Source organism: Copadichromis virginalis, linkage group LG6, assembly GCF_057382275.1.
Source record: "Copadichromis virginalis isolate Kocher_CV1m ecotype Utaka linkage group LG6, C_Virginalis_male_GT1.1, whole genome shotgun sequence".
Taxonomy (NCBI): Eukaryota; Metazoa; Chordata; class Actinopteri; order Cichliformes; family Cichlidae; genus Copadichromis; species Copadichromis virginalis.
The window spans coordinates 14,102,691-14,126,238 of record NC_140623.1 but is presented as its reverse complement, the minus strand read 5'-3'; the positions used below and the strand labels follow the sequence as shown (position 1 = coordinate 14,126,238).

Sequence of the window (23,548 nt, the reverse complement as noted above, 5' to 3'; positions counted from 1 at the left end):
CCACATACTAGAGAGTAAGCCCACTTAATGTTCGTGTTCACATTTTGCCAGTGTTCCACAGTTACATGCTATTCATCAATTTTCTTGTCCATTAGGCTTCCAGATAAATCACTTCTCACACGGCGGTTCCACAATCCAAGCCTGTCTGATGCCATTCAAAACCAGCAGCTTCGTTATGCTTCATACGCGGTGCCAACAGGACTGCAGGGTGAGGACAATCGCTATGCTGTGATTCCTCCGTATGGGCCACGCTCAGGCCACTGGGCCAGAAATGCCCAAGGAGGAGGGGATGGAGGTGAGGACGTTTGGGCAGCTGAGAGGGTTTTACCACATGGCACTGTGCAGAATTTATCTAAGTGGTCGATGTACAAAGAAGATGGGGTGTTAGAAGGATATTCACCCGCACCTCGATTTGTGGATGGAAAGGCTCAGGACCCAGACTGGGCTCCGGAGAGAGAGAGAGCCAGGCCGAAAGTACCAGGTCAAAGCTGGTATGACAAGGTACCTGAATGCAAGATCAACCCATTTTTAGGAGGATTTAAGTTTCTATAATTTTTTACAATTGGTGGAGAATAGATTGGCATAGGAACAAGCGTAATGTACAGATTATTCAAGCAATAACTGAGAAGCTTTAAAGCTAAATGGCCCTAGCAGCATTTCCTCATAGAGTTCACAAACATCTGAATTTCTGCATGTTTTGCATCAGCTATGCATTGAGCCGTGACTGTACACCCCAGGCTTTGTTATTTGTGAGTCCTTGACTAACTATGTACATTTCATGTGTGTGTCCAGATCTATTCTATCCTAAGCATGCCCACAACAAGCCACAGGGTTAAACGCTGGGCGGAGGGAATGGAGGACTTGACACAGCTCCCGTAAGCACAAACCATTATTAGCAGCCTCACTTCTTATTTACTTATATCACACTCTTACAAGCAGTTTATTCCCTGAGCACAGTGTAACACAGTTTATTCTATGACTTGTTTGTTCCCAGTGTCCCTGTAAGCTCTGAAAAGCTTTGAAACACTATAATTATGTAAATTATATGTTAAGTATGTGAGTGTTATTAAAAACACATCCAGAGCAAAAACCCCACATTAGATATTTGTTTTGTTTTTAACTACAAGTCTTCGGAAATCAGAGAGCTCTTGAGTGTCTTTGAAAACGAATTAATGCTGGATGTCAAAGTGAGAGTGGGAGTGCTGCTTCAGCAGGACAATATGTGCTCAGGACATGAATTTTAATTTTCTGTGTTTAATTTCAGTGAGCTGAATGAGACCACTGTTCTGATGAACCTGAAGAAACGCTACGACCAGGATCTTGTCTATGTATGCTAAATCACTCATTTGCAGATTAAATAACGTAATATCATAAAATGTCACGGACACTGCCAGCTGCCTCAGTTCGTTTACCCTCCCTTTTGTCCTTTTGTCCTTCTGTCATCTCTGTCTTCCACTCAGACCTACATAGGCAGCATCCTTGTGTCTGTGAATCCATACAAGTTGCTCAACATTTACGGGACAGACATGGTGCTCCTTTATGAAGGTCATGGACTGAGTGATAACCCCCCGTAAGATCTGTGTTTGTGTGTGTGTGTGTGTGTGTGTGTGTTTGGGCTTTTGCATGTGTTGGACCTGTTAGAGTTTCTGCAAAGAGGTAATGCAAGATAGGCCATTTTTGAGTATTTTACTATTAATAAACTGCACAAGATTATTAGGCTCGAAATGATTTAATTCTAACTTTGTCTCAGAAGTGTGACAAAGGTCAGGCATTTTCCTATGAATTTAGCAAGAAGTCACCTTTTCTAGACTATTTATTTATTTATTTATTTTTGTAGACTTCCCGTTTTTGGATTTATCAGATGTGAAGATGTCTGCCTTGTTTAGAATATAATGAATTAGACGACACTAGCCCTGTAGTTCTAAACTGAAAAAGTCGACAGGAGCTTTTCTTTTTGTTTATAAAGCAAAAAAAGCAGGTAGCTAGCTAGCATTATAGTTCAGCTTAAAGGATGCTGTTATTTTTTACATTCGGTCAGGCTGCCACAAGCAAAGTGATACACTGAGCTGACATAGTTCAGAATAAAGAAAATAGTTCCTTCATGAAACGTTTTTGGGGGAATAAACGGGTTGTAATTCATTGCAAGAGACATTGCTAATGACTTTTTCAAATGCAGTTTTTGGCAGTTTAATACACTTTATTCTAGAGAAAGGCAGACGTCTACACAGCTAATTTCTCCTGGTGACCTTAACCCCAAAATCTAGATGCATAAATAAAACTAAAGGCCAGAGAATGGTTCATGGTTCAGAAAAAGTTGGAACCACAATTGTTTGAAAATGGAGTGCTTATTGAAACAATTTTTTGAAAAAACAAAAATATTAATTTGCATCTACATGAGTTTTAAAAAATGTATTGTGTAATTCATTTTGGTTTTTGTGGGTGAAAAAATTCACACTGATGACGCAAAAGTCTCAAAAACTCACAAAACACCACGTATCAAATGTGATACACTAGCCGTTAAAAGGTTAAACCTTTAAGTGAAACCTTTACAGCTGTGTTTGTGTGGGCATACGCTGTCCCACTACATCTGTCTACATGTGTCGTAAGCTGTGCTCTGAGATCCTGTACGGCGGTAAATAAAGGCGTTAAAGGCCAGCACTCTCAGGTGTTAGTAACAGGCTCGCCTTACACTGTTAATGGTCTGTTGCCAAGGGAGAGTTTGGTTATGGATTTCACTGCCACTTCTACACACACCAAGCTGACATGCACACAGCTGGTGTGTGTGTGTGTGATTTTATTCTAATTCGACATCTTTTGTTGTGTTGCAGTCATCTCTTTGCCATTGCTAATCTCTCATATACCACCATGATGGATGCCAAAAAAGATCAGTGTATAGTGATCAGGTATGAACTGCTGATTAAAGTCTGATTAAAGGCATCATAAAACGAGCGCTATAAATCATTCATATTGGTGGTTTTTGTTATTCCAGTGGAGAAAGTGGGTCAGGGAAGACTGAGGCCACTAAATTGATCCTGCGTTACCTGACAGCCATACACCACAAACGCAATGTCACACAGCAGGTATATGTCCAGTGTCCAATTCTTTTGTATGAGTGGACAGACACAGAATGAAGCTCATATTCAGTTTAAACTAACTTTTTTTTCTCTCACATCGTGGTCTTTAAATCTATCTTCTGCCTTCAGATAGAGGTAAAGTATTCTCATCGCTTCCCCCATATTTTGCTCTCTTTACCGTCATACTGAAAGTGCTCATAGTAATTTTCCCTCTGTGCTGACTGGGCAGATCCTTGAGGCCATGCCCCTGTTGGAGTCTTTTGGGAATGCCAAAACAGTGCGCAACGACAACTCTTCACGCTTTGGCAAATACACGCAGATCTACATGAACGAGTGAGTAGTAACAACATTCTTCTTCTTTCAGCTGCTTCCTTTTGGTGTTGGTGTTACGCCAAAAAGGGATTTCCGATGTTTCAGTGTGTTTTTTTATTTGTAATAATTTTGCTTTTATTGTTAGGTAGACTGTAATCTATAGCATTTATGAAGAGGCTATATATAAAATAAAGAAACGGCCTATTTTGTGACTCTACTCTGTGTTATACATTATCTCGCCCGTTTTGGTCACTTGAAATGTCTTTATAGATCTGTAATGTTATCCCTGTATCATAACACACACACAGAAACACACACACATGCACACACACAGAGAATTGGTGACACTGGGTTTACTGGGGAATATGCTAATATGCCCCACTGGCACAGTTAGATAAGGAGTTGATTTTCTGTTAGAACTGTGACAGAGAGCACATTACACATGCATGACTTGTTACTTAACTCAGCCTTACTCTGTGTTTGCATGTGTGTGTGTGTGTGTGTGTACCTGACTGTGTAATTTTACCAGGGGTGTAATCAGCGGTGCCATAACGTCTCAGTACCTGCTGGAGAAGTCACGCATTGTCTTTCAGGTGAAAAACTCTCAAACACACGTATTCACACAACAGCTCAGGTGGAGTCTTTTTACCACTGAGTCATGAGCCCCATTCAGACATGCACTCCTTTCCATTAATCTAATGCCATCTGAACCTAGCGCTACATATCCTAGTAGGCACCCTGTTCACTTTTCCTGTAAAACCTGCAACAGCAACCTTTCTTGGTACTAGGCCACTTACACGTCACCAAACGGCATTTGCGTTGAAGAACAGGCAAGCACAAAGTCGTAGCAGTGTCTTACCTGTGTAATTAAGTTCACTGTTAAGAAAAGTTCAAGTAAAATTTAAACATTGCTCTGTGATGTGCTTTTGCCATCCACAGTCCAGATATACCTCTAAGCCTGGTCTAAGGGAGAATTAAATATTCACATACTGTGGCTCTAATAACAGCGACGTATATCTGAATGGCTTTGAATGACAGACAGCTGTGTCTTACAGACAGATGTAGAGATGTAGCCCGAGACTTTCTTCGTGGTCGCTTTCATCTGGTCACACATCCTTTGAGTATCCCTCAAATATGTGTTTCTCTGTCAACGGCATTATGTGTGTCCGTTTCAGTCATAAGAGATTTAAACTGCTAAGCAGTCCTAGTGTGTGTGCGCATGTGTCAGGGTGACTTTTTTCTGTATGTGTGTCTATTCACAGGCCAAATCAGAGAGGAACTATCACATCTTCTATGAGATGTTGGCAGGCCTTCCTCCTCATGAGAAGCACTCGCTGTACCTGCAGGAAGCTGAGACTTACTACTATCTCAATCAGGTGCTCAGATTCAAACACGCAGACATCCATCAGATATCAAAGAAAATCACAAGGACATTAATCTCCTGTAGAGTTACCATTAGTATAACTGCTACTTCAGTAAGCCTTAAGCCATTAAGTCTTGGGACTAAAATTCAATAAGAACCATACTGCAAAAGCAGCCCAAGAGTTTCTTGAGGCAAAGAAATGGTATAATCTGTAATGACCAAGACAGTCACCCGATCTCAGCCCAATAGAGCATGCTTTTCAGTTACTGAAGCCTAAACTGGATGGAGAGAGACCCACAAACAAACAGCAACTGAAGGCAGCTACAGTAAAGCCCTGGAAGAGCATCTGTGTCACGTTATCTATAATATATATATTTGAATTCCTAAAAAGTTAATGGAATTTTTTTGTGAAACCCATTTAATTAAAGCTGAAAGTCTGCACTTGGATTACATGTTGATTGTTTTATTTAAAATCCACTGTGGTGGCGTGCAGTGTGATCCAAAATCAGCCATTGTTAAACCAGTCCTGAACAATGAAAGAGATCAGACTAATGTCACAGTATTAATACAGCACAGAAATGACCATTTCATTGCTCACAGATTTAAAACCATGAAACCACAGCCTATCCTGGTGAATAGGATTAACATTATACTTGTTGAACGTCCACTTTTCAACATTTATATTGAAACACAGGTGTGCGTAACTGCAGCCTAGCAAAGCTGCAGGCACAGCTGTAGTCTTGTTTCTTCTTTGTCAGCTGTCCTGCCAACACCAGGTTTTTTTTTTCCACACAAAAAGAATTAATTAGGACCATTTGTTCATAATTATGACATTTTCTGTTTGTTTTTTCACCTCTGGGCTTTATTTCCAAGCTGATTTGCGCTGTTGTATTTCTTTATGAGGTAGTGTTCATCTTGGACTATTTCCCACCCAGTTAGCGGTGTGTTTGTGGTAATTACAACAACATTTTTTGAAGAGTAACTTAGCACCGAGCTGAGAGATAGCGTGTCATTGCTCTCCCTGACTGAAAGTGTGCTGACAAGTGAGCCCTTTTGCACTCGTAACTGCAATCGCCAGTGAGGTCACGGTGCTCTGATACACCCTGAAGTGGATCCTCCCCATCACTGCACCAAGAGACTCAAATCACTGATAAGTTGCTCTTAAATTAGACCTAAAGAGGGTAAAATGTCTTTTTCCTAACGGTGCACGTGTGTGTCCATGCATGCAGGGAGGGAACTGTACCATAGAGGGAAAGGATGACGGGGAGGACTTCAGGCGTTTGCTGAGTGCCATGGACATCCTGTGTTTCACCCCAGAGGAGCAAAATGGCATCTACAGACTTCTTTCCTCTGTCCTTCATCTGGGGAACATCTACTTCCAGCCACACCTGGTCTGTCTTTCAAACACAAACATGTATTTAGTTTCACGACCTAATGGTGAGGATGACGTTGGCAGTAATAATGACAGTGACTCCATATGTATGTGTCTGCGACTGTGTCCCGCAGGCTGAGGGTCAGGAGGTCGCGTCAGTGGTGAGCACGCAGGAGATAAGGGTGGTGGCTGAGCTGCTGCTGGTCTCACCCGAGGGCCTAGAGAAATCTGTCACCTTCAAGCTGACAGTAAGTGGTGCACACTTTTGCAGAAACAGCCCCGTGCACACACCACAGATATGATTATTTCTGTAACAAAATATAGATGTTAGATATCAGAGATGTGTTTGATCCCCCAGGATACGGTGCGGGAGAAGATCTATACTCCGCTGACAGTGGAGAGTGCTGTGGATGCCAGGTGAGTGAGTGACTGAAAGTCTCAATCTGTTAAATTAAACATGATGCACCTTGCTCTGCTTGGGGGAAAAAAACTGAAAATCTTAGGGCTTTTTAATGTCCTCATGTTTTTTTCACCCCCTGCTTTAAAATCATACCAGGAGACTGCTGAGAGGGAGCCAAGAGTCTGTGATATTCTCTTCCAATCTTTGGTAGAGGCATGTGAGGACAAAGGACGTCAGGGCTTGAAGTGGGGGGGGGGGGTTTCAGATGTCCTCTGTTTCCATAGGAACCGGGTTTTCTGTTTCCATAGAAACCTTATTGTGCGTTTTTCATAGAGATGCTGTTGCCAAGATCCTGTATTCGCTGCTGTTTAGTTGGCTGACGGAGCGCATCAACGGACGCGTCTACCCTCGCAACGAAGCCCTCTCCATCTCCGTGCTGGACATTTATGGATTTGAGGTCAAACTGAAGAGCACTCGCAGTAACGTCACATCTGTGTTTGTGTCTGAGCTGACCCGTGTGCTAAGTGACTCACATAACCCCCGGTTGTCTCTTCTGTGTGTCCTCCAGGAGCTACAGGTGAACAGTTTTGAGCAGCTGTGCATCAACTACGCCAATGAAACTTTGCAGTTCTACTTTAACAGGGTCATTTTCCAGGAGGAGCAGGTCAGAGAACCACAAGTTAATGTGTTCATTTCCCATTTAGTTCACATCAGTGACATCACTGACCAGTTTGTTAGGTACACCTGTTCAACTTTTCATTAATGCAAGTATCTAATTGCCCAATCACATGTCAGCAACTCTATGCATTTAGACATGTAGATGTGGTCAAGACCACCTGCTGAAGTTCAAATTGATTTAAGTGATTCTGAACATGGCATAGTTGTTGGTATGAGATGTGTCCGAATGGTTTAGAAACTGCTGATCTGATGGGATTTTCCCAAACAACCATCTCAAGGATTTACAAAGAACAGTCTGAAAAAGAGAAAATATCAAATAACCGGCAGTTTCTCTGTGAAAATGTTGTTTTGATGTCAGAGTTCAGAGCAGAATGGCCAGACTTCTTTAAGCTGATAGGAAAGCAACAACCAATGTATCCAAAAGAATGAATGCACAATGCCTTGAAACCTGAAGCAGATGGGCCACAGCAGCAGAAGTCCACACTGGGTGCTGCTACTGTCAGCTAAACACTGAAACTGAGGCTATAATTGACACGGGCTCACCAAAACTGGACAAAAGATTAGAAAAATGTTGCCTGGTCCACTGAGTTTCAATTTCTGCTGCAACATTCAGATGGTAGAATCCAAATTTGGCATAAACATCATGAAAGAATGGATCCATCCTGCCTTGTATCAATGCTTCAGGGTGATGTTGGTGTAATGGTGTAATGGTGTGGGGATATTTTCTCGGCACACATTGGGCCTCCTTAGTGCCAAATGAGCATTGTTTAAACACCACAGCCTACCTGAGTATTGCTGCTTACTATGTCCATCCCTTTATGACAACAATGTACCCATCGTCTGATGGTTGCTTCCAGCAGAATAATACACCATGTCACAAAGCTCAAACCCTCCCAGACTGGTTTCTTGAACATAATGGGTTTCACTGTACTGAATGGCTTTCACAGTCACCAGATCTCAATCCAGTACAGCACATTTGGGATGTTGTGGAACAGAAGGTTCACATCATTGATTTGCAGCCAACAAATCTGCAGTATCTGTGTGATGCTATCATGTCACAAAGGACAAAAATCTCTGAAGAATGTTTCTGAGCAGCTTGTTCAATCTATACCATAAAGAATTAAATCAGTTCTGAATGTCAAACATGAGCACAAACTAGCAAGGTGTTCCCAATAAAGTTTTCAGTGACTGTATGTATGCAAGGCTGCCTGCAAACTATCACAATAGTTTACAGGCAGCCACAAAGCAAAAAAAACCCCAACAACAGAAAAACCCCCCGCATAGTTCACCACTGAAGCCAACAAGATAATTTAATGTAGCAACAAAAAAAGTTAAAATGACACCAGAGAAGCTTAAAGAGTTTTGTGTTAATGATACAGAAGCACAACTATGAAACCTATATTCCCGTTTCACAGTTGTAGCCCCATGTCACCCGTCTAAAAAAGGAGGTATTTCCAGAGGCACATTTAAACTCAGGCTATCAAATCTTTCACAAATCATAGCAGAAAGCAAGAAACAATTAGCAGCGAGTTAGTCGAGTTTTACACACACCAGCCTGACGAATCTTGCGCTTGTTTTGTGCTGAATTATGCTGCGTAGGAGGAGTACATGCGGGAGCAGATCAAATGGCAGCAGCAGCCCTTCGGCCACAACGAGGCATGCCTCGACCTTATTGCTGCTAAGCCCCATGGGATACTGCGCATACTGGACGACCAGTGCGGTTTCCCTCAGGTAAGCCCATTACTGTTAAACTAATAACCGTTTTCTCCAGAGTTATTGGAATTCGCTTAAATTGAATCAAAAACACATACAATATGAAAGTGAATACAATAATGGTAAACACAAGCAGTTTTTAATTAAGACAAAGGTGTTTAATGACTTATAACTCCACGGAGAGAGAAGCCCCAAGTGCGCGAAGAACAAGTGATTGAGACAGACTCAGTATGTGGAAAGCGAGCGCACTTATAATAAGCTTATATTAGATTACAGGAAACTTTGGAAGAGTTGCACTCTTTAAGCGTGCTGTTAAAAAAACACAAGCCAACAACAGCTCTAACTTCATATTTCATATCTCAGTTTTAAAAAAAATTGAGTTAAAAAAGAAAAAAAAACCCTGCACTATTGGATTTCTCATTAACCAGGAGACTGTATTGTAGCCAGCTTCAATCAATACAAAACTATCCCACATGCTCACTTAATTGCCTACCTGCTGCTATCATTATTCCCGGGGCTCCCAGTGTAAGAAGCTGTCTGAGCTCATAGTGAGATAAATGTATTATGAGTCTCTGATGCTCGGAGTGAAATATGAACACGCCGTTACATGAAAAACCCACTGAGGCGATCTGCCAAACACTCACACGCAGACACGCACAGGAAACATGTGTTTGTGCTGTAGAGGTTTAGTTTCCATGGCTCAACAACCATTAACCATCTCCAATCATTGCTAGGCAACAGACCACACCTTCCTTCAGAAGTGCCACTATCACCATGGAAACAATCCGCTCTATGCCAGGCCAAAGATGCCACAGCCAGAGTTTACCCTGAAACACTATGCAGGGAAGGTCACCTACCAGGTACTTCCTGCCTTCCCGGTTTTCTTTCTTTCCTGCTTCTCTGTGTTTTGCTTTTTAACATTTTCAACTTTTCATTTCTCAACATTTCAATCTCTTTTATAGCCTTTTTTTTCCCAGTGTTCTTCCTCTGATCATTTCCTTTTTTCCCCTCTTTTTTTGCATTCTCATATAAAGTGCATCTGGAAAGTATTCACAGCTCTTTGCTTGTCCTACATTCTGTCATATTACAGCATTATTTCAAATCACTGATTAAATTCATTTTCCACTTTTTATTCTACAAACAGTACAAAAAAAGTTTGCTTGAAATTCTTGAAAATTTATTAAAATAAAAAGCTAAAATATAACATGCACATAAATAAGAATTCACACCCTTTGCCAGTGATCATCTGTCAGATGTCTGTACAACGTGATTGGAGTCCACATGTGGTAAATTCAGACATACAAGGGCCGTAGGTCGGCCTCAAACTGGGGCTTTTGCATTTCAGCCGTATAGCATATGTGCACCTGCTCAAACACTGAGTTAAACAGGTGCCCATCAGATCCAAAGTCCACATTGTTCTTGGATGTAAGGATTTTAAACAATTTAAAATGAATACACACCAAAATCCACACATCTGACAGACTAAGAGCCACAGGTGCTGTTGAAATGACATTTTTAATTGAAAATTTGAGTGAGTGATTTTTCTTTTAGTTGACTAATTGCTTACCAGCTCTAGAATTGTGTGTCCATCCATCTCTTTTTTTCCATCCATTCTTGTTCAGGTTCACATGGCTTCTATTGTGAATAAATCATTGTGAAGTAGTACACGGGAGTACTGAAAAACTGTGTTATAATATTGAATGAATGTGATATAGTATTGAAGTTTATTAGGTTTTTCATCAAAATGTCTTGCTTTGGACAGTATGATTGTGAAACAGGTAGTCGCTTGCATACTGTGTGGTATGTTTTAAACATATTCTAATGTAATCTGTCAAAACCAGACTCCAGAGATATTTCCGTTCCATAAAAATCTCCCTGTCGTTCATGCATGTGGCTGTAAATTTCTGGTTTGAATCAATTTGCAATAGTTTTGAATGATTTGTGATGCAGGTCTACAAATTCTTGGATAAGAACTTTGATATGGTGCGCCAGGATGTTTTGGACCTCTTCACCCAGAGCAAGAACAGAGTGAGAAGTCGAAATGTTAAAAAAAAAATTGATTCAGATACTAAAGTATGGTGAAGCATGATATTGTAACGTGGATATTATCTGTGTCTTTCTGTGTGTGCAGATGGTTTCGAGCCTCTTCTGGAAGCACTCAGAGTCTTTGTCTCAGCAGCGGTCTAACGTGCGGCGCAGCAGCGCGGCTCGCCGTTATCAGGCCAACACGGTCAGCGCAAAGTTTCAAAGCAGCCTGCAAGAGCTGCTGGAAAAGATGGAAAGGTTTTAGGCTCATTTATCTTTTTAAAACAAGAAGACTGCATCACAGCTTTCTTTGAAATCTCTCCCTCTTTGACACTCACTCGAGTTCCCACAATACACTGAGCCTGTCATCAGTTCAGGTGAACCACAAAGTCAAGCTCAGCTACAACTGCGATGAATCAGCTGAATGTTCAGCTGACAGTCTTCTATGCATCCAGCTGACAAATCGCATAATGGGTGGGCAGTTTAAGTAGCTTTATCCTAAAGTCACACAAGGAAAAACAGTGGACCACAGTGCAGCCGTGTGCAGTAAAATTAAATGCTTGCTTTGAAGATGAGAATCGGGTCAGCTACTGTCTTTAAAGCGGTTTTGGCGGATCAACATGCTGATAAAATAACAATACAACTGAGCCAGTGTGCAGCTGAATAGGGTCAATCTGGCAATTATGTGAAATCTGTTTGTGATAATCTGGTGTTTAACTGTGACTAATTAGATTAAATCACAAATCTGTTGGCATCAAATTCACATTAACGACTTTCATTCAGACTCCAGACACAACCTCTTAGATTTGAAACAAATATTCAGAAATTACTTGCAAACTGACCATATTACCAGCAAACCTGCTTTTATATAGACATGTAACCAGATTACAATCAAACTGAGAGATGAGTCCCCCGTTGCAAAAAGACACCTGCATACCTGTTAACCTTGACTCAGAATATAAATTAGAAAGTTACTTGCCAACTTTTACCAGTCTGTATGTGAGTGGTTGCAGAGAGTCAAGCCAGACTGCAGTTGTTTGGAGACAGGTTGCCAACCACCAGGCAACTGGTGCAGTCACCTTCCAATCAAAAGTGGTCACTCAGAGGTCCGGTTTTTCCTAGTTGCCATGAGGTTGCCATCCTGTTTTTGCTGTAGTGTGACTGAGCCATGACTCTGCTTGCAGTTAAGAATCATCTGCAAGTCCCTTTGTACCAAGCCCCCCCCCCCATCTCCTCCTTTTATGGTGTGTCTGACTTAATCAGTATCATGTCTGCTGTCAGTTCTGTACAGACAGTCTCGTTGGTCCTCTCCCTGCTGCCTCTAGCTTTGCACGTGTGCACATGGAAGGACGGGGAGGTGAGCAGCGCCACACCACCAAATATGAATCGCAGTCGTGGGAAATATTAATCTCCTTTAGACTAAAGTGGTCCTGACTATCACTGGTGAAAAAAGATAATGATGCTTCATAAATGTATGAAATTGTCTGTGATGAGAGTGTCTGATGTGGGCAATGAGCAAAAGAAGGAGTGGTTTCTTTCACAGCTCTCATCAAACAACGCACACTCTATCATGGCCTTGTTCCTAAAGGCGGATTGAACAATTTGTTTTGCCGTGGTGTACCATTAGACTAAAGTGATTATCTCTGACAGCCTTATTAGCCTCAATCATGTCTCAAATAGATGAAAACTGAGGCCTCAGGAGGTCTGTCAGTCTGAAATTGTTAATAATGTAGCTCCAGCTATAAAAGTACATGCCATGCATTCTCATTTTCAGCTGGAAAGTAGACTTCCCCGCACAGTTTATCAGGTTTCATCAGCTCATGCATTTGTTTATTCACTCATCCATCCATTCATTCTCATCTATCTGTGACAGGTGTAACCCTTATTTTGTGCGATGCATCAAGCCAAACCATCTTAAGGTATATTTGCAAGTTGGATGATGTGTGCAGGCTTGCAGTGCTTTCTTGTTTAGATTTTTATTAATTTCTGTTTTTTAAAAAAAAAGCATATATATATATATGTGTGTGTGTGTGTGTGTGCATGTACATTGTGTACTGTTATAGGAGCCAGGAATGTTTGACATGGAGCTGGTCAAAACTCAGCTGCATTATTCCGGCATCATGGAGACCATCCACATCAGGAAGGAGGGTTATCCAATCAGACTGCACTTTCACAGCTTCCTATCGAGGTTGGCCACCTACTTATCGCCAAGCTGATTGTGTTTGAATCATCATTCTCAGCTTCCTTTCCTCAAATAAATTGTTTCTGCTGCCCTCTCCACTCGCTGCTTTCAGTTTTCAAAAATTGCTCAGATGATTGGTCTTTTTTTTCTGGGTAGAATACGTTTCACACACAGATTTCTTCACGCCGAAGTAGCCATCTGGCTTTTGTCACCTCCTGCAGTAGGAGAGCAGCTGAAATCAATTGATCTCACAGCGCCGTTCACTGCCAAAGTAGTCTGAGAAAAGAAAACAATGTCAGCACAGTCCAGCGTTTACAATAAGATTCACAGATAGAAGTTACCGAAGCTGTGAATGCCCAGATTCCCAATAAGCTCTCAGATTCACCACAAGTAATAAGCAAAGATACACAAGATTTAGGTGTTTTCACAGAATTCAGATTGAACTGTCACATGTCGATGCAGGTATAAAGCCCTGCTCTGCCTGAAGGATACTCCACCTGCAGACGGAGAAAACTGCGTTGCCATGCTCCAAAGACTCGGCCCAGTGAAGACCGACTCGTATCAGCTGGGTGTCAGTAAGGTGAGCGTTCTCAGAAATCTGCACACAAGTACAAATCATGAGGTCAGCTATGTCGTGCTGTAGATTTAAAAACAGATGAGTTTTTATTTGTGTGTGTGTGTTAGATTTTTCTGAAAGAGGAGTTGTATCAGCTGCTGGAGGGCAAGCGTGACCGTGTGCTGAACCTCGCTGCCATGACGCTGCAGAGATACACGCGCACGTGCTTCATCCGAAAGAACTTCATCAAATTCAAGCGCTTTCTGACTGTGTTTGAAGCTCGTAGCAGAGGCTACCTAGCCAGGTAACATGCCCATCGTGTTGCCTTCATCTAATGCTTCAAAGCATCATCACTTCACATTTCAAATGTCCTTATATATATATATATATATATATATATATATAAAAAAACACCCAGCACGCCCCTGCGGGCGGTTTATCCTTCAAGCTCGGGTCCTCTACCAGAGGCCTGGGAGCTTGAGGGTCCTGCGCAGTATCTTAGCTGTTCCCAGGACTGCGCTCTTCTGGACAGAGATCTCCGATGTTATTCCCGGGATCTGCTGGAGCCACTCGCCTAGCTTGGGAGTCACCGCACCTAGTGCTCCGATTACCACGGGGACCACCGTTACCTTCACCCTCCACATCCTCTCGAGCTCTTCTCTGAGCCCTTGGTATTTCTCCAGCTTCTCGTGTTCCTTCTTCCTGATATTGCTGTCATTCGGAACCGCTACATCGATCACTACGGCCGTCTTCTTCTGTTCTGCAGCTGGATAGCGTAGTGGTTAAACTACACGCCTTTGGAACAGAGGATCGCAAGTTTGATTCCTGCCTGGGACGTCTGTATCCAGTAAGGGTCCTAAGGCTAGACCCCCTATGCTAAGCAAGCCTACCGCAGACATGAGCGAGACAGATAAATATGAAGGCATGCCGGCTCGGACGTCGCCCGGATCAACAAGGTCCGCGTCAGGTGTTGAGGAACCAGGGCACCCTGACGAAAAGTGGGCTACTGGAACAAGAAGGCATCGGTGGGCAAGGGACGAAAACAGGGCGTTGTTGGAATGCTACTACGCAAGTAACCCCGGCGGAAGGGGCTACATGAATAGGATGAGGGACCTATGGATTCTTCGATACCCAACATCCACAATGACGGCGAAACAACTAGTAGCTCAGTGTTCCAACATTCGAAAGAAGGGACTGCTCTCACAGCTAGAGATTGACGAGGTACAACACAAATGCTACGGCAAGGAGGAGTCAGGACGCCAGGTCAGGGGGGAGATATCATCACCCCCACCCAAGATTGGGTACATAGCCCCAAGTGCGATAGGAGAAGGATCGTTGAGTGCGAGAGGAACTGACCTGAAAAATAGGATCATGGCCAAGCTTGAAACCTGGATCCCCCGTAGCCGGTTACCAAGATTACGTGAAGTACCCTCAGAAGGTCTGCTAGATGATGTTAATGCAGCACTACGGGCAATACCTACAACCACGATATATATATATATATATATATATATATATATTTCCTCCTCAAAAAATACAGAAAACAGAGAAAAACTCCAAATAGTCACAATCTTATTTCTCTATTCTAAAAATCTTAAAGCCGAACACTATCAGTATCATCGGTCTTTTCCTGGAAGTCGACTGAGCCTCGGCTTTCTTCAGCAGCCAACATGTTGCCCTGTTTAGTCTGGAGTTTCAGTCCTGCACTTGGCAATTTAGGCTTTAGGGTTTGGTTTCACAGAGTCAAACAGGTCAAACCTTATCTCAGACAACCTGCTTCTTTGTCCTTGATGTGAGGAGACAAGGCCAGAGGATTCAGACTGTACTTATCCATCAAAGGTGATAGATGTCTGATTCGCTGCCGGCCCACCAAAGTCCATAGATGTTCCAATTTACATTTTGTTCTACTGTGTAAAAAAATCAATAAAAAAGCACTAAAACTCAAGGTCAGACATTTCAAGACATTAATTATAGTTCAGCAGCGGCCGGTCTCCCTCTGATGAATTTGGGGAAATGATACATTAAATCTTGTTACACTGGTTGCAGCATTAATTCTTGTTAGAGTAAGATGTCAGACTTTTGAACAAAAACATGGCAATTTTATTCATTTCTTTATTTACATACAGTCATGATAAAAAGAAAGGACATAATAAAAATGATATCAACTACTTAGCAGGTTTTAAAATTAGGTAAATGCAACCTGACATCAACAAAAGTGGATTACATATTAAACTTTGTCATTATTTTCCTTTTTTTTTAAACAAAAATTAAAGCAAAATGCAGAAGCAGTGTGTGAGAAACTAAGTGCAGCCCATGACTTAATAGTGTCTAAAACCACATTTAGACATTTACATACAGTAATCATTTTCTGTATGACTTTATCAATCTCTCACACCTGAGTGCTCCACAGCAGAAACGTGCAAAAGCACAACAGATGCTCACATTCGCTGATGATCAATTTGATTAACAGCACCCAGCTGCTACTTACCCTCTCAATTCCTATGGAAGCAGTAAGGGTGATCTTAGTTTTACACACACTGCTGCTGCATTTTGCTTTAGTTTTTGTCAAATAAACGCACGACAGTGTAATATGTCACATTTGTTTGCTCATCTGAGATCATATTTTTGTCATTTTAACACCTGCTGATGACGTGATTGTTTTTATAACGTCCTAAAACATAAAACTTCCAAATTTTAAAATCTGATATGTCAGTGATTTTACCATGACTCTATGTACTGAACATTAAATCAGTGTTTTCTCTGCTCTCTGTTTGCTTCTTTTCAAATCCTTCATGGTTAATCCTTTCCCTGAACAGGAAAAACTTTGCTCTGAGGAGGAAGTACCTAATCAGGTTACGCTCCGTCCTGCTGCTCATCGTCAATCGCCAGCGTTACATGAGGGTAGGCGCACACGGTTTGAATAAACTGCTGGACACTTTTACATATTTCTAAAAACAAGCGAACAAATAAAAAATGAACCAGCGTGTCAAGTATGATGCTGTTGTGTTTCTGTCAGACAGTGGTGGAGCCTGCAAGGAAGGCGGAGGAGGTGAGACAGGGAGGACGTAGGGAGAATACGTCAAAGGGAGGAGGGCCGCATTTTGAGTAAAAGAAGAAGATTTCGTGTACGTGTATAAATGTTTGAGTGTGTGTGTGTGTGTGTGTTTGCAACGTGTGCAGGATCGCATCAATCGAGAAGTGGTGAATGTGACAACATTGCCCATTCCCGCTGAGCTGGCCGCCCTGCTACAGGCTGCTTCAGGTACACACACACACACTCATATATAACACTTGCTGATATGAAGACAGTGCTATAAAAAACCTCCATCAGAAGATGTGTTCCATCTTGTTTGCAGGTGGCCTCGAGAATATTTGCTGTCGTATTTCTGTGCTCACACACGGCCTGCTGCTTTTGTTTGTATGCGTGTGTCGTGCAGGTGGTGAGGAGCTGCATTCTGACTGCTTGGCTGTCGTTCAGGCTCCAAAGGTTCAGGTTGACCCCCAGTTGACCCTGCCCCTGGACATCAACAACTACCTCATGACACACTACATCCGGGCTATGTTTAGGGTAATAATGAAGATACACGCACAGTTATGTTCAGATCGTGTTAGAGGACATTACACTGACTTACATTTATCGCATGTAGACTTTCTGTAACCCTAAACATGCTACTGCTGCCACTTGCTGAACCATAAACCTTTTACTGTAACATTAAACCAAGTGGTTGTCATAAAATGTAATTATTTACATCAAGAGGACTTGCTTTTTGTCACCACAGAGGAAGCAGGTCTGCACAACATCACTGTCTAAACAGCTTCATGTCCCTTACAACAGGAAAAGTACAAGCACTCAGGAAATGCATGTAAATTTTTGTGACTGGTTTAAATAAATGGGAAGCGTCACAGGACTCATTTATATGAGGGTTGTAAATGGTAACTGGATATATTATTTCTCAGGCTGAGTGGGTGTGTGTTTATAGGAGCCATTGTTTGGGATGGTGACTGCCCCGCTGGAGAATTCCCTGATTCGAATGGATGAGGAGCTAAAACACGGAGCCCTCAACGTTTTCCTTCTGGTATAGTTGCATTCAGTTGTTGCTGGGTAACTCTGGTATCTACAGTGTAAATGAAAACCTTGCGGTGCTGAAAGGTCAAATCTAATGTCAGGAAATGAAAAGCAATCAAATGAATGTGTCCTCCAGTTTTTGGCACTTTAAAAATCCCTCAGCTACAGTTAAGTCCACAGGTCTTTGGAAAATGATACTTTTTTTTTTCTTGTAATGTCGCCTCTGCATGACACTTCGGTGGATTATAAATCAAACATTCAAACAAGCAGGTGACCAGGTGAAGCCGGGTCTCTTGTTATTTCATTAAAGCTTAGGCAGATAAAAGATCTGTGGCTGAAGGTGCATTTGCTGGCTCTTCAGCTCTCAATACGAGGTCCCAAGACATGCAAGGGAAGGAAGCTGTCAGAGAGGTAGCAAAAACTTTAGGAGTGGCCAAATCAACCCGCACCAGAGTGATGGGAAGAGAAAAGTATGGAGAAGGAGAGAGACAGCTCACCATCCAAAGCATATCACATTATCTGTCAAACATGGGGGGACAATGTTACAGCATGGGCATGTATGTATGGCTGCCAGCTGAACTGGGTCACTGGTATTTATTGATGTTGTGACTGCGGATAGAAGCAGCAGGATGAATATTGAAGTGTGCAGGGCTACACTCTCTGCTCAGACTCAGCCAAAAGCTGCAAAACTGATTGGACAGTGCTTCACAGTGAAAAAGGATAGTGACCTAAAGGAACCCAAGAGTTTGTCCAGGCGAAGAAAGTAGAAAATATTATTCAGTGACCAAAGTCAGTCACCCGATCTCAACCCAGCTGAGTATGCTTTGCAGTTAGTGAAGGCAAAACTGAATGCAAAGGGACCCACAAACAAGCAAGCATCAAGCAGCTGCTGAAGCTTTCCTTTTTTATGGAGCTTATAGTTGGGGCTGGATCAGGTGACCTTAAATCCGCCCTTAGTTATGCAGCAATAGGTCTAGGCTCCTTCATGGCTTCCCATCAAGTACTGACTGTTTCTTCTTCACTTACCTCTTTTCACTCACAGTGTGTTTTCACACCACTCTGTTATTATTAATTAGTTATTATTAATCTCTAGCTCTCTTCCAAAGTGTCTCTTTTGTCCTGTCTTCCTCCCCTCACCCCAAACCGGTCATGGTATTCTGCTGGAGGTTTCTTTCTGTTAAAAGCGAGTTTTTCCTTCCCGCTGTCACCAAGTGCTTGCTTATAGGGCGTCGTTTGATTGCAGGTGTTTTCTCTCTATTATTGTAGTGTCTTTACCTTACAATGTAAAGCACCTTGAGGTGCTTTACATTCAGTTTTTGGTGTTTTAAAAATAAAACTATATAAATTGAGGGAAATATGCATAAACATAGCTGTAGTTCCTAAATAGTTCATTTAATATTTATATGAAACCACTTAATTAAAGCTCAAAGTCTGCACTTCCATCACATCTTAGTTGCTTGATTTAGTATCTGTCCTGGTCCAAACACTTGTGGTTCTAACTGTATCTGTGTTGATTTAACCATCAGTTTAATTGGACATCAACTGTTCAAAATCAGTAAAACCTTTTTTGACCAAACCTATAAATTTGGGGGCTTGAGTTTTACTTATGCATGTCTTAACTACCAACTACCCGTGCCTTTAATAGATACTTAGGTTCATGGGTGACCCAAACTTGAACGGGGCTCAGGAGAATCTGTTTGGGAACTACATCATCCAAAGAGGACTGGCCAATCCCAGCCTCAGAGATGAGATTCTGGTTCAGGTGGCAAATCAAGTAAGAACCACTTTTTGTGTCTACTAATAAACTATATTACTAATTAAATATTTTCTTAATTTACTTCATTGCTGTCTTTTGTACCACTAGGTGTGGAGGAATCCTAACATCCTAAATTCAGAGCGCGGCTGGCTCCTGCTTTCTTCCTGCCTTTCTGCCTTCCTGCCCTCTCAGAGGCTTGCAAAGTACCTGCTGAAGTAAGACGTGAGCCTGCAACATATAAACCATCCATCACTATTAGCAACAGTTTATTGATCTTTATGCTCTAAATTAATATGTTCTTTTGAAGTATTTTGCTCCTTGGTATATTTTTGCTGTGGTTGTGCTGATACTTGTGTTTGTTCATGCTTGTTGTTGTTTTGCAGGTTTGTGTCTGACTATGGGCCGGAGGGCTATGACTGTGTGTGCCAGCACCGTCTGCTTCAGGCCCTGCAGAGGCTCAGTGTCGGGCCAGAGTATGTCAGGACGTACCCACCCTGCCTACTGGAGTGGACCGCCAATCGCAAGAAAGCTCACACGGTTCTGCACGTGCACTGTTTCGATGGTGAGAAAATGAACAACACACAATGAAAACCTTTATGAAAGAGAATGCAAGCATATATATATATATATATATATATATATATATATATATATATATATATATATATATATATGTATATATATATATATATATATATATATATATATATATATTTTTTTTTTTTTTTTTTTTTTTTTTTTTTTTTTTTTTGCTTTGTTTGTTTATATTTTTAGAGATGTGTCAAAGTGCCCCTGAGCCGGAGCCTGGGTCTACCAGCTATATTTGTAGTCAGCATATTCACTTTCTTTGAATTTAGTTAAGCTCAATCCTATTTTCAAATCATTTGTCGTTTTGTAAAACTTGCTAAGAAGCAAAAAGGGAGATGATAAAAAGGATGTTGAAAAAATTGCATTTATAAATTTTTTTAACTACCCTTTGCCTTTTTGACTGAATGCTCTTAATCTGGTGCAGCAACACTGTGCAACATGTACACACATAATAACTATGAGAGCCAATCAAAGGTTACCTTACCTGATATAAAGTTGGAGGATCTCCATTTTCAGGATCACCTCCTTGTGTACCTCTGGTTCACTTTCAGTGAGGATGCTGCTCTTCTATTGCTCTTTGGAAGCGGGTTTGTTTTTTTTACCTATTTGTAAAAGAAGATGGGAAAAGGGCAAAAACCAGGTTAAAATGACTCATGTCTCAGTCTTTACTGAGACTAGATGGTGTCAAGTATCATGTCAGGAGCATGATGTAGGAGAATGGTCCTATTTTTTTCCCACATTCAGCAGGCATTGCACTGTGAATTTATTACCCAGGATCGGTCTGTGAAAACTAAATCTTTCTGTAATGTCCTGAGATGTCCAAGGGAGATTATTCACTGCCATTATTCACACCGACACAATCATCGCTCACCACCCACAGTGTTTGACAAACGATTTTGTCCTTTTCTCCAAAGATAAATTAAAGTTGAAGCCTCGGAGTAATCTAAAATTAGCGGGAGACCATCTAAAATGTGAGATTGGCCACATTTATATCTGTATGGGAGGAGTTGTGGTCTTATTATTGAACCTATTGAACTGGTCATTTGGTACAATTTGACTCCCTGTAGCTCGACTGTCTTTATTTCCCCCTGAGCCCTGTCAATGTGTGCACTCTCCAGCATGACAGCGGTAGCTGTCTCTCTCTCTCATTTCCACCTGTCATTCAGCCAATCTGTCCTCGAGCCTCGTGGCAAGTCCGCTGAGGATTAGACAACACCTGATACTCGCTCTGGTTCACTGGTCTTGTTTGTGCCTGTTTGCTGTACTGGTGTCTGTGGGAATCTTCCCAAACACACCAGTGAGGGCGCTGAGAAGTTTGTTTAAGCAATACAGAAGGGAGAATGAAGACAAACACAGCATGTAGCAGTTCATTTTATTCACTCTGGGACATTTGTTCTTCAGGTGTGTCCTTTCTGTGTCCACTGCACTCATGGACAACAGGAGAAGAGATGGCCAAAGACATCTTACAACACAGGTAGCATCTTTGCACAAAATTCACTGGGTAATGTAGAAATGCTGAAAAGAGAAAAGCTGATGACAAGTGAACAGATTACAGTCTTGTATTGTGTGCCTCTGTGTGTGTATGTGTGTCTAGGGGTGTGGTGGAGGGCCGTCGAGGATGGTCGGTGCTGCTGAAAGAGCCGGCTCAGTGGGTGGAGCTAGAGGGCTCAGACTACGTTCTGGACCTGATGTCAGATCTGGAACTTCCTGCTGACTTCCCCAAACACAGCAGCTACTTCATCATCTCTGCACAGGAACCAGCCAGAGTGCGGGCCAATGCCAGCATGTAAGACACACACACACCCACACACACACACACACACACACACACACACACACACACACACACACACACATTGCATTTTCTCTGGTGCTGTACTTACTCATAACCTTGAGATACTTTTGAGATACAACTTCAGGCCTGCTGGAAATATTCAACTTTCCACTGGTAGCACAAATTCCATTTAAAAATGTACCAAGGCTCTTTGGATCCATTGTTGCAGGATTTTAAATAATTTCCCACTGGAATTTTCTTTAAATATTTCACAAAAGGCTAACATTAAGGGACACATCAACAAGGTTAATATAGATTTATTTACTGCAAATTTAGATTTTCTTCATTCTTGCCCTGTTATTGATGTCACAACCCCAGATATTTATCATTTAACAACCACTAAACCCAAATACCTAAGCATACATGATGATTTAAAAACAACTCCACCTTGACCTGATACATCTCTGAAATGTCAGTATGATGAAATAATATACAAAAAGTTTCCAGCCTCAGAGGTATTTTAACTTAAGATGCTTAAGGTTAGTATAGTTATAAATTATGCTTTCCTTTGTCTGTACCTGCAAACTGAGTGATTCAGTTAGAAACAACAGTAAATATTGTTTGTAGCTGTTCTCAGCAAAAAAAAAGAAGTAAAAAAACAAACAAACAACAAACTCCTTAAGCTGCAGACTGTATATAAAAGATGGAAGTTGCCAGGATGAGGACATCAGGGATTCATTTGTGAAGCCACGTTTTAAAAGTTAGATTTTAGCATTTTGTCTGTCGCTGTCTTACTTTTATTTAAGCTGGAAGTGGGACACTTGAGTGATTAGAATGCTGCATAATCAGCTAATGTTTGCAAGCTTGGCTAGCAAAGTGCATCTGAAAAACACAGATATTTGCTAATTAATACTGTGTAGCATACAAATAAAATGCTAAATCTCACCCAGACTTCAAAGTGTATTCTTTGTCAGATCGTTGTCAGAGAAGCTTAGCAGGTAGCTATTGGTTATGGCTCTCTGGGTTGGTATCCACCTATCATTAATGCAATTAAATAGATGAATAAGAAGACTGAACATTTGTCACGAACTGAGAAATTTGCTATGGAGACCAGAACAGGTTTTTGTTCCAGGGTGAAACATGTCGATTTCTGCTGTGAATTTGGATATTCTGGCATGTGAGTCTCTGGGGACTGACTTTCACTTTTGAATCCAGCCTCAAACACCAATTCTTTGGCTTCATTTTCCAATCGCAGAGGTTGCCCCCTGCTTAAAAGCAACTGCACACTCCCTGCTCGGCACCAGATAAAAATGCAGTAGCACAAATAGTGACTCATTGGTTAACAAAGCTGAGCTTTTATTAGCTGAAGACAGTTGGTAAAGACCAAAAATGGAGCTTCCCAGAAAAACACAGACATGAAAGTTGCTTGGAACTGTTGGATGTGTACATAACTAATTGTTTGCATGTTAGTAAACCTTTAAACAACTTTAAAGGACATTTTAAAAGTCTGTAAAGGTGTCGCCACCAGTTTTAAACAGCCTTTTCTTTCTTATTGTGCCACAGAAGCCTGTTGGGGGGTGGCTTTAACACGAACGATGATGTCATATCTACAGCCATGTCTAGCTCGGATGCAATCAGCCAAGGTACGTCACTACACCAAACATATGTGTGCACATATTGATTGTGACT

The 23,548-nt window shown here is 41.6% G+C and overlaps 2 protein-coding genes across 2 annotated transcripts in view; both read left to right on the top strand.

Annotated features, from left to right (window-relative positions):
- The first annotated feature begins 241 nt into the window (after positions 1-241).
- LOC146707460 (myosin IA heavy chain-like) lies at positions 242-1,574 on the top strand. The gene is made up of 4 exons (XM_085460762.1): positions 242-295; positions 793-875; positions 1,265-1,328; positions 1,461-1,574. Exons 1-4 carry the CDS (start codon positions 242-244, stop codon positions 1,572-1,574), a joined length of 315 nt encoding a protein of 104 aa, XP_085316888.1.
- A 1,291-nt stretch (positions 1,575-2,865) lies between these two features.
- The window catches only part of myo15ab (myosin XVAb), a 42,603-nt gene continuing 21,920 nt past the window's right edge, over positions 2,866-23,548 (top strand). The window contains exons 1-30 of the mRNA XM_085460761.1: positions 2,866-2,903; positions 2,990-3,080; positions 3,204-3,209; positions 3,304-3,407; positions 3,916-3,979; positions 4,649-4,762; positions 5,979-6,140; positions 6,256-6,369; positions 6,480-6,538; positions 6,855-6,978; positions 7,090-7,185; positions 8,799-8,930; positions 9,647-9,772; positions 10,863-10,940; positions 11,044-11,195; positions 12,811-12,856; positions 13,001-13,125; positions 13,582-13,699; positions 13,804-13,979; positions 16,492-16,576; positions 16,692-16,724; positions 16,856-16,937; positions 17,113-17,243; positions 17,656-17,751; positions 19,387-19,515; positions 19,606-19,712; positions 19,881-20,059; positions 21,487-21,559; positions 21,680-21,871; positions 23,423-23,502. Coding sequence (XP_085316887.1) covers positions 2,866-2,903; positions 2,990-3,080; positions 3,204-3,209; positions 3,304-3,407; positions 3,916-3,979; positions 4,649-4,762; positions 5,979-6,140; positions 6,256-6,369; positions 6,480-6,538; positions 6,855-6,978; positions 7,090-7,185; positions 8,799-8,930; positions 9,647-9,772; positions 10,863-10,940; positions 11,044-11,195; positions 12,811-12,856; positions 13,001-13,125; positions 13,582-13,699; positions 13,804-13,979; positions 16,492-16,576; positions 16,692-16,724; positions 16,856-16,937; positions 17,113-17,243; positions 17,656-17,751; positions 19,387-19,515; positions 19,606-19,712; positions 19,881-20,059; positions 21,487-21,559; positions 21,680-21,871; positions 23,423-23,502 — 3,112 coding nt within the window. The remainder of the gene's footprint in view (positions 2,904-2,989; positions 3,081-3,203; positions 3,210-3,303; positions 3,408-3,915; positions 3,980-4,648; positions 4,763-5,978; positions 6,141-6,255; positions 6,370-6,479; positions 6,539-6,854; positions 6,979-7,089; positions 7,186-8,798; positions 8,931-9,646; positions 9,773-10,862; positions 10,941-11,043; positions 11,196-12,810; positions 12,857-13,000; positions 13,126-13,581; positions 13,700-13,803; positions 13,980-16,491; positions 16,577-16,691; positions 16,725-16,855; positions 16,938-17,112; positions 17,244-17,655; positions 17,752-19,386; positions 19,516-19,605; positions 19,713-19,880; positions 20,060-21,486; positions 21,560-21,679; positions 21,872-23,422; positions 23,503-23,548) is intronic.

Coding starts and splice junctions, on each gene's coding strand:
- LOC146707460 (XM_085460762.1), top strand. CDS start 242: ATGGGCCACGCTCAGGCCACTGGGCCAGAAATGCCCAAGGAGGAGGGG. Junction 876..1,264: donor GAGGACTTGACACAGCTCCC/GTAAGCACAAAC, acceptor GTTTAATTTCAG/TGAGCTGAATGAGACCACTG. Junction 1,329..1,460: donor ACGACCAGGATCTTGTCTAT/GTATGCTAAATC, acceptor TCTTCCACTCAG/ACCTACATAGGCAGCATCCT.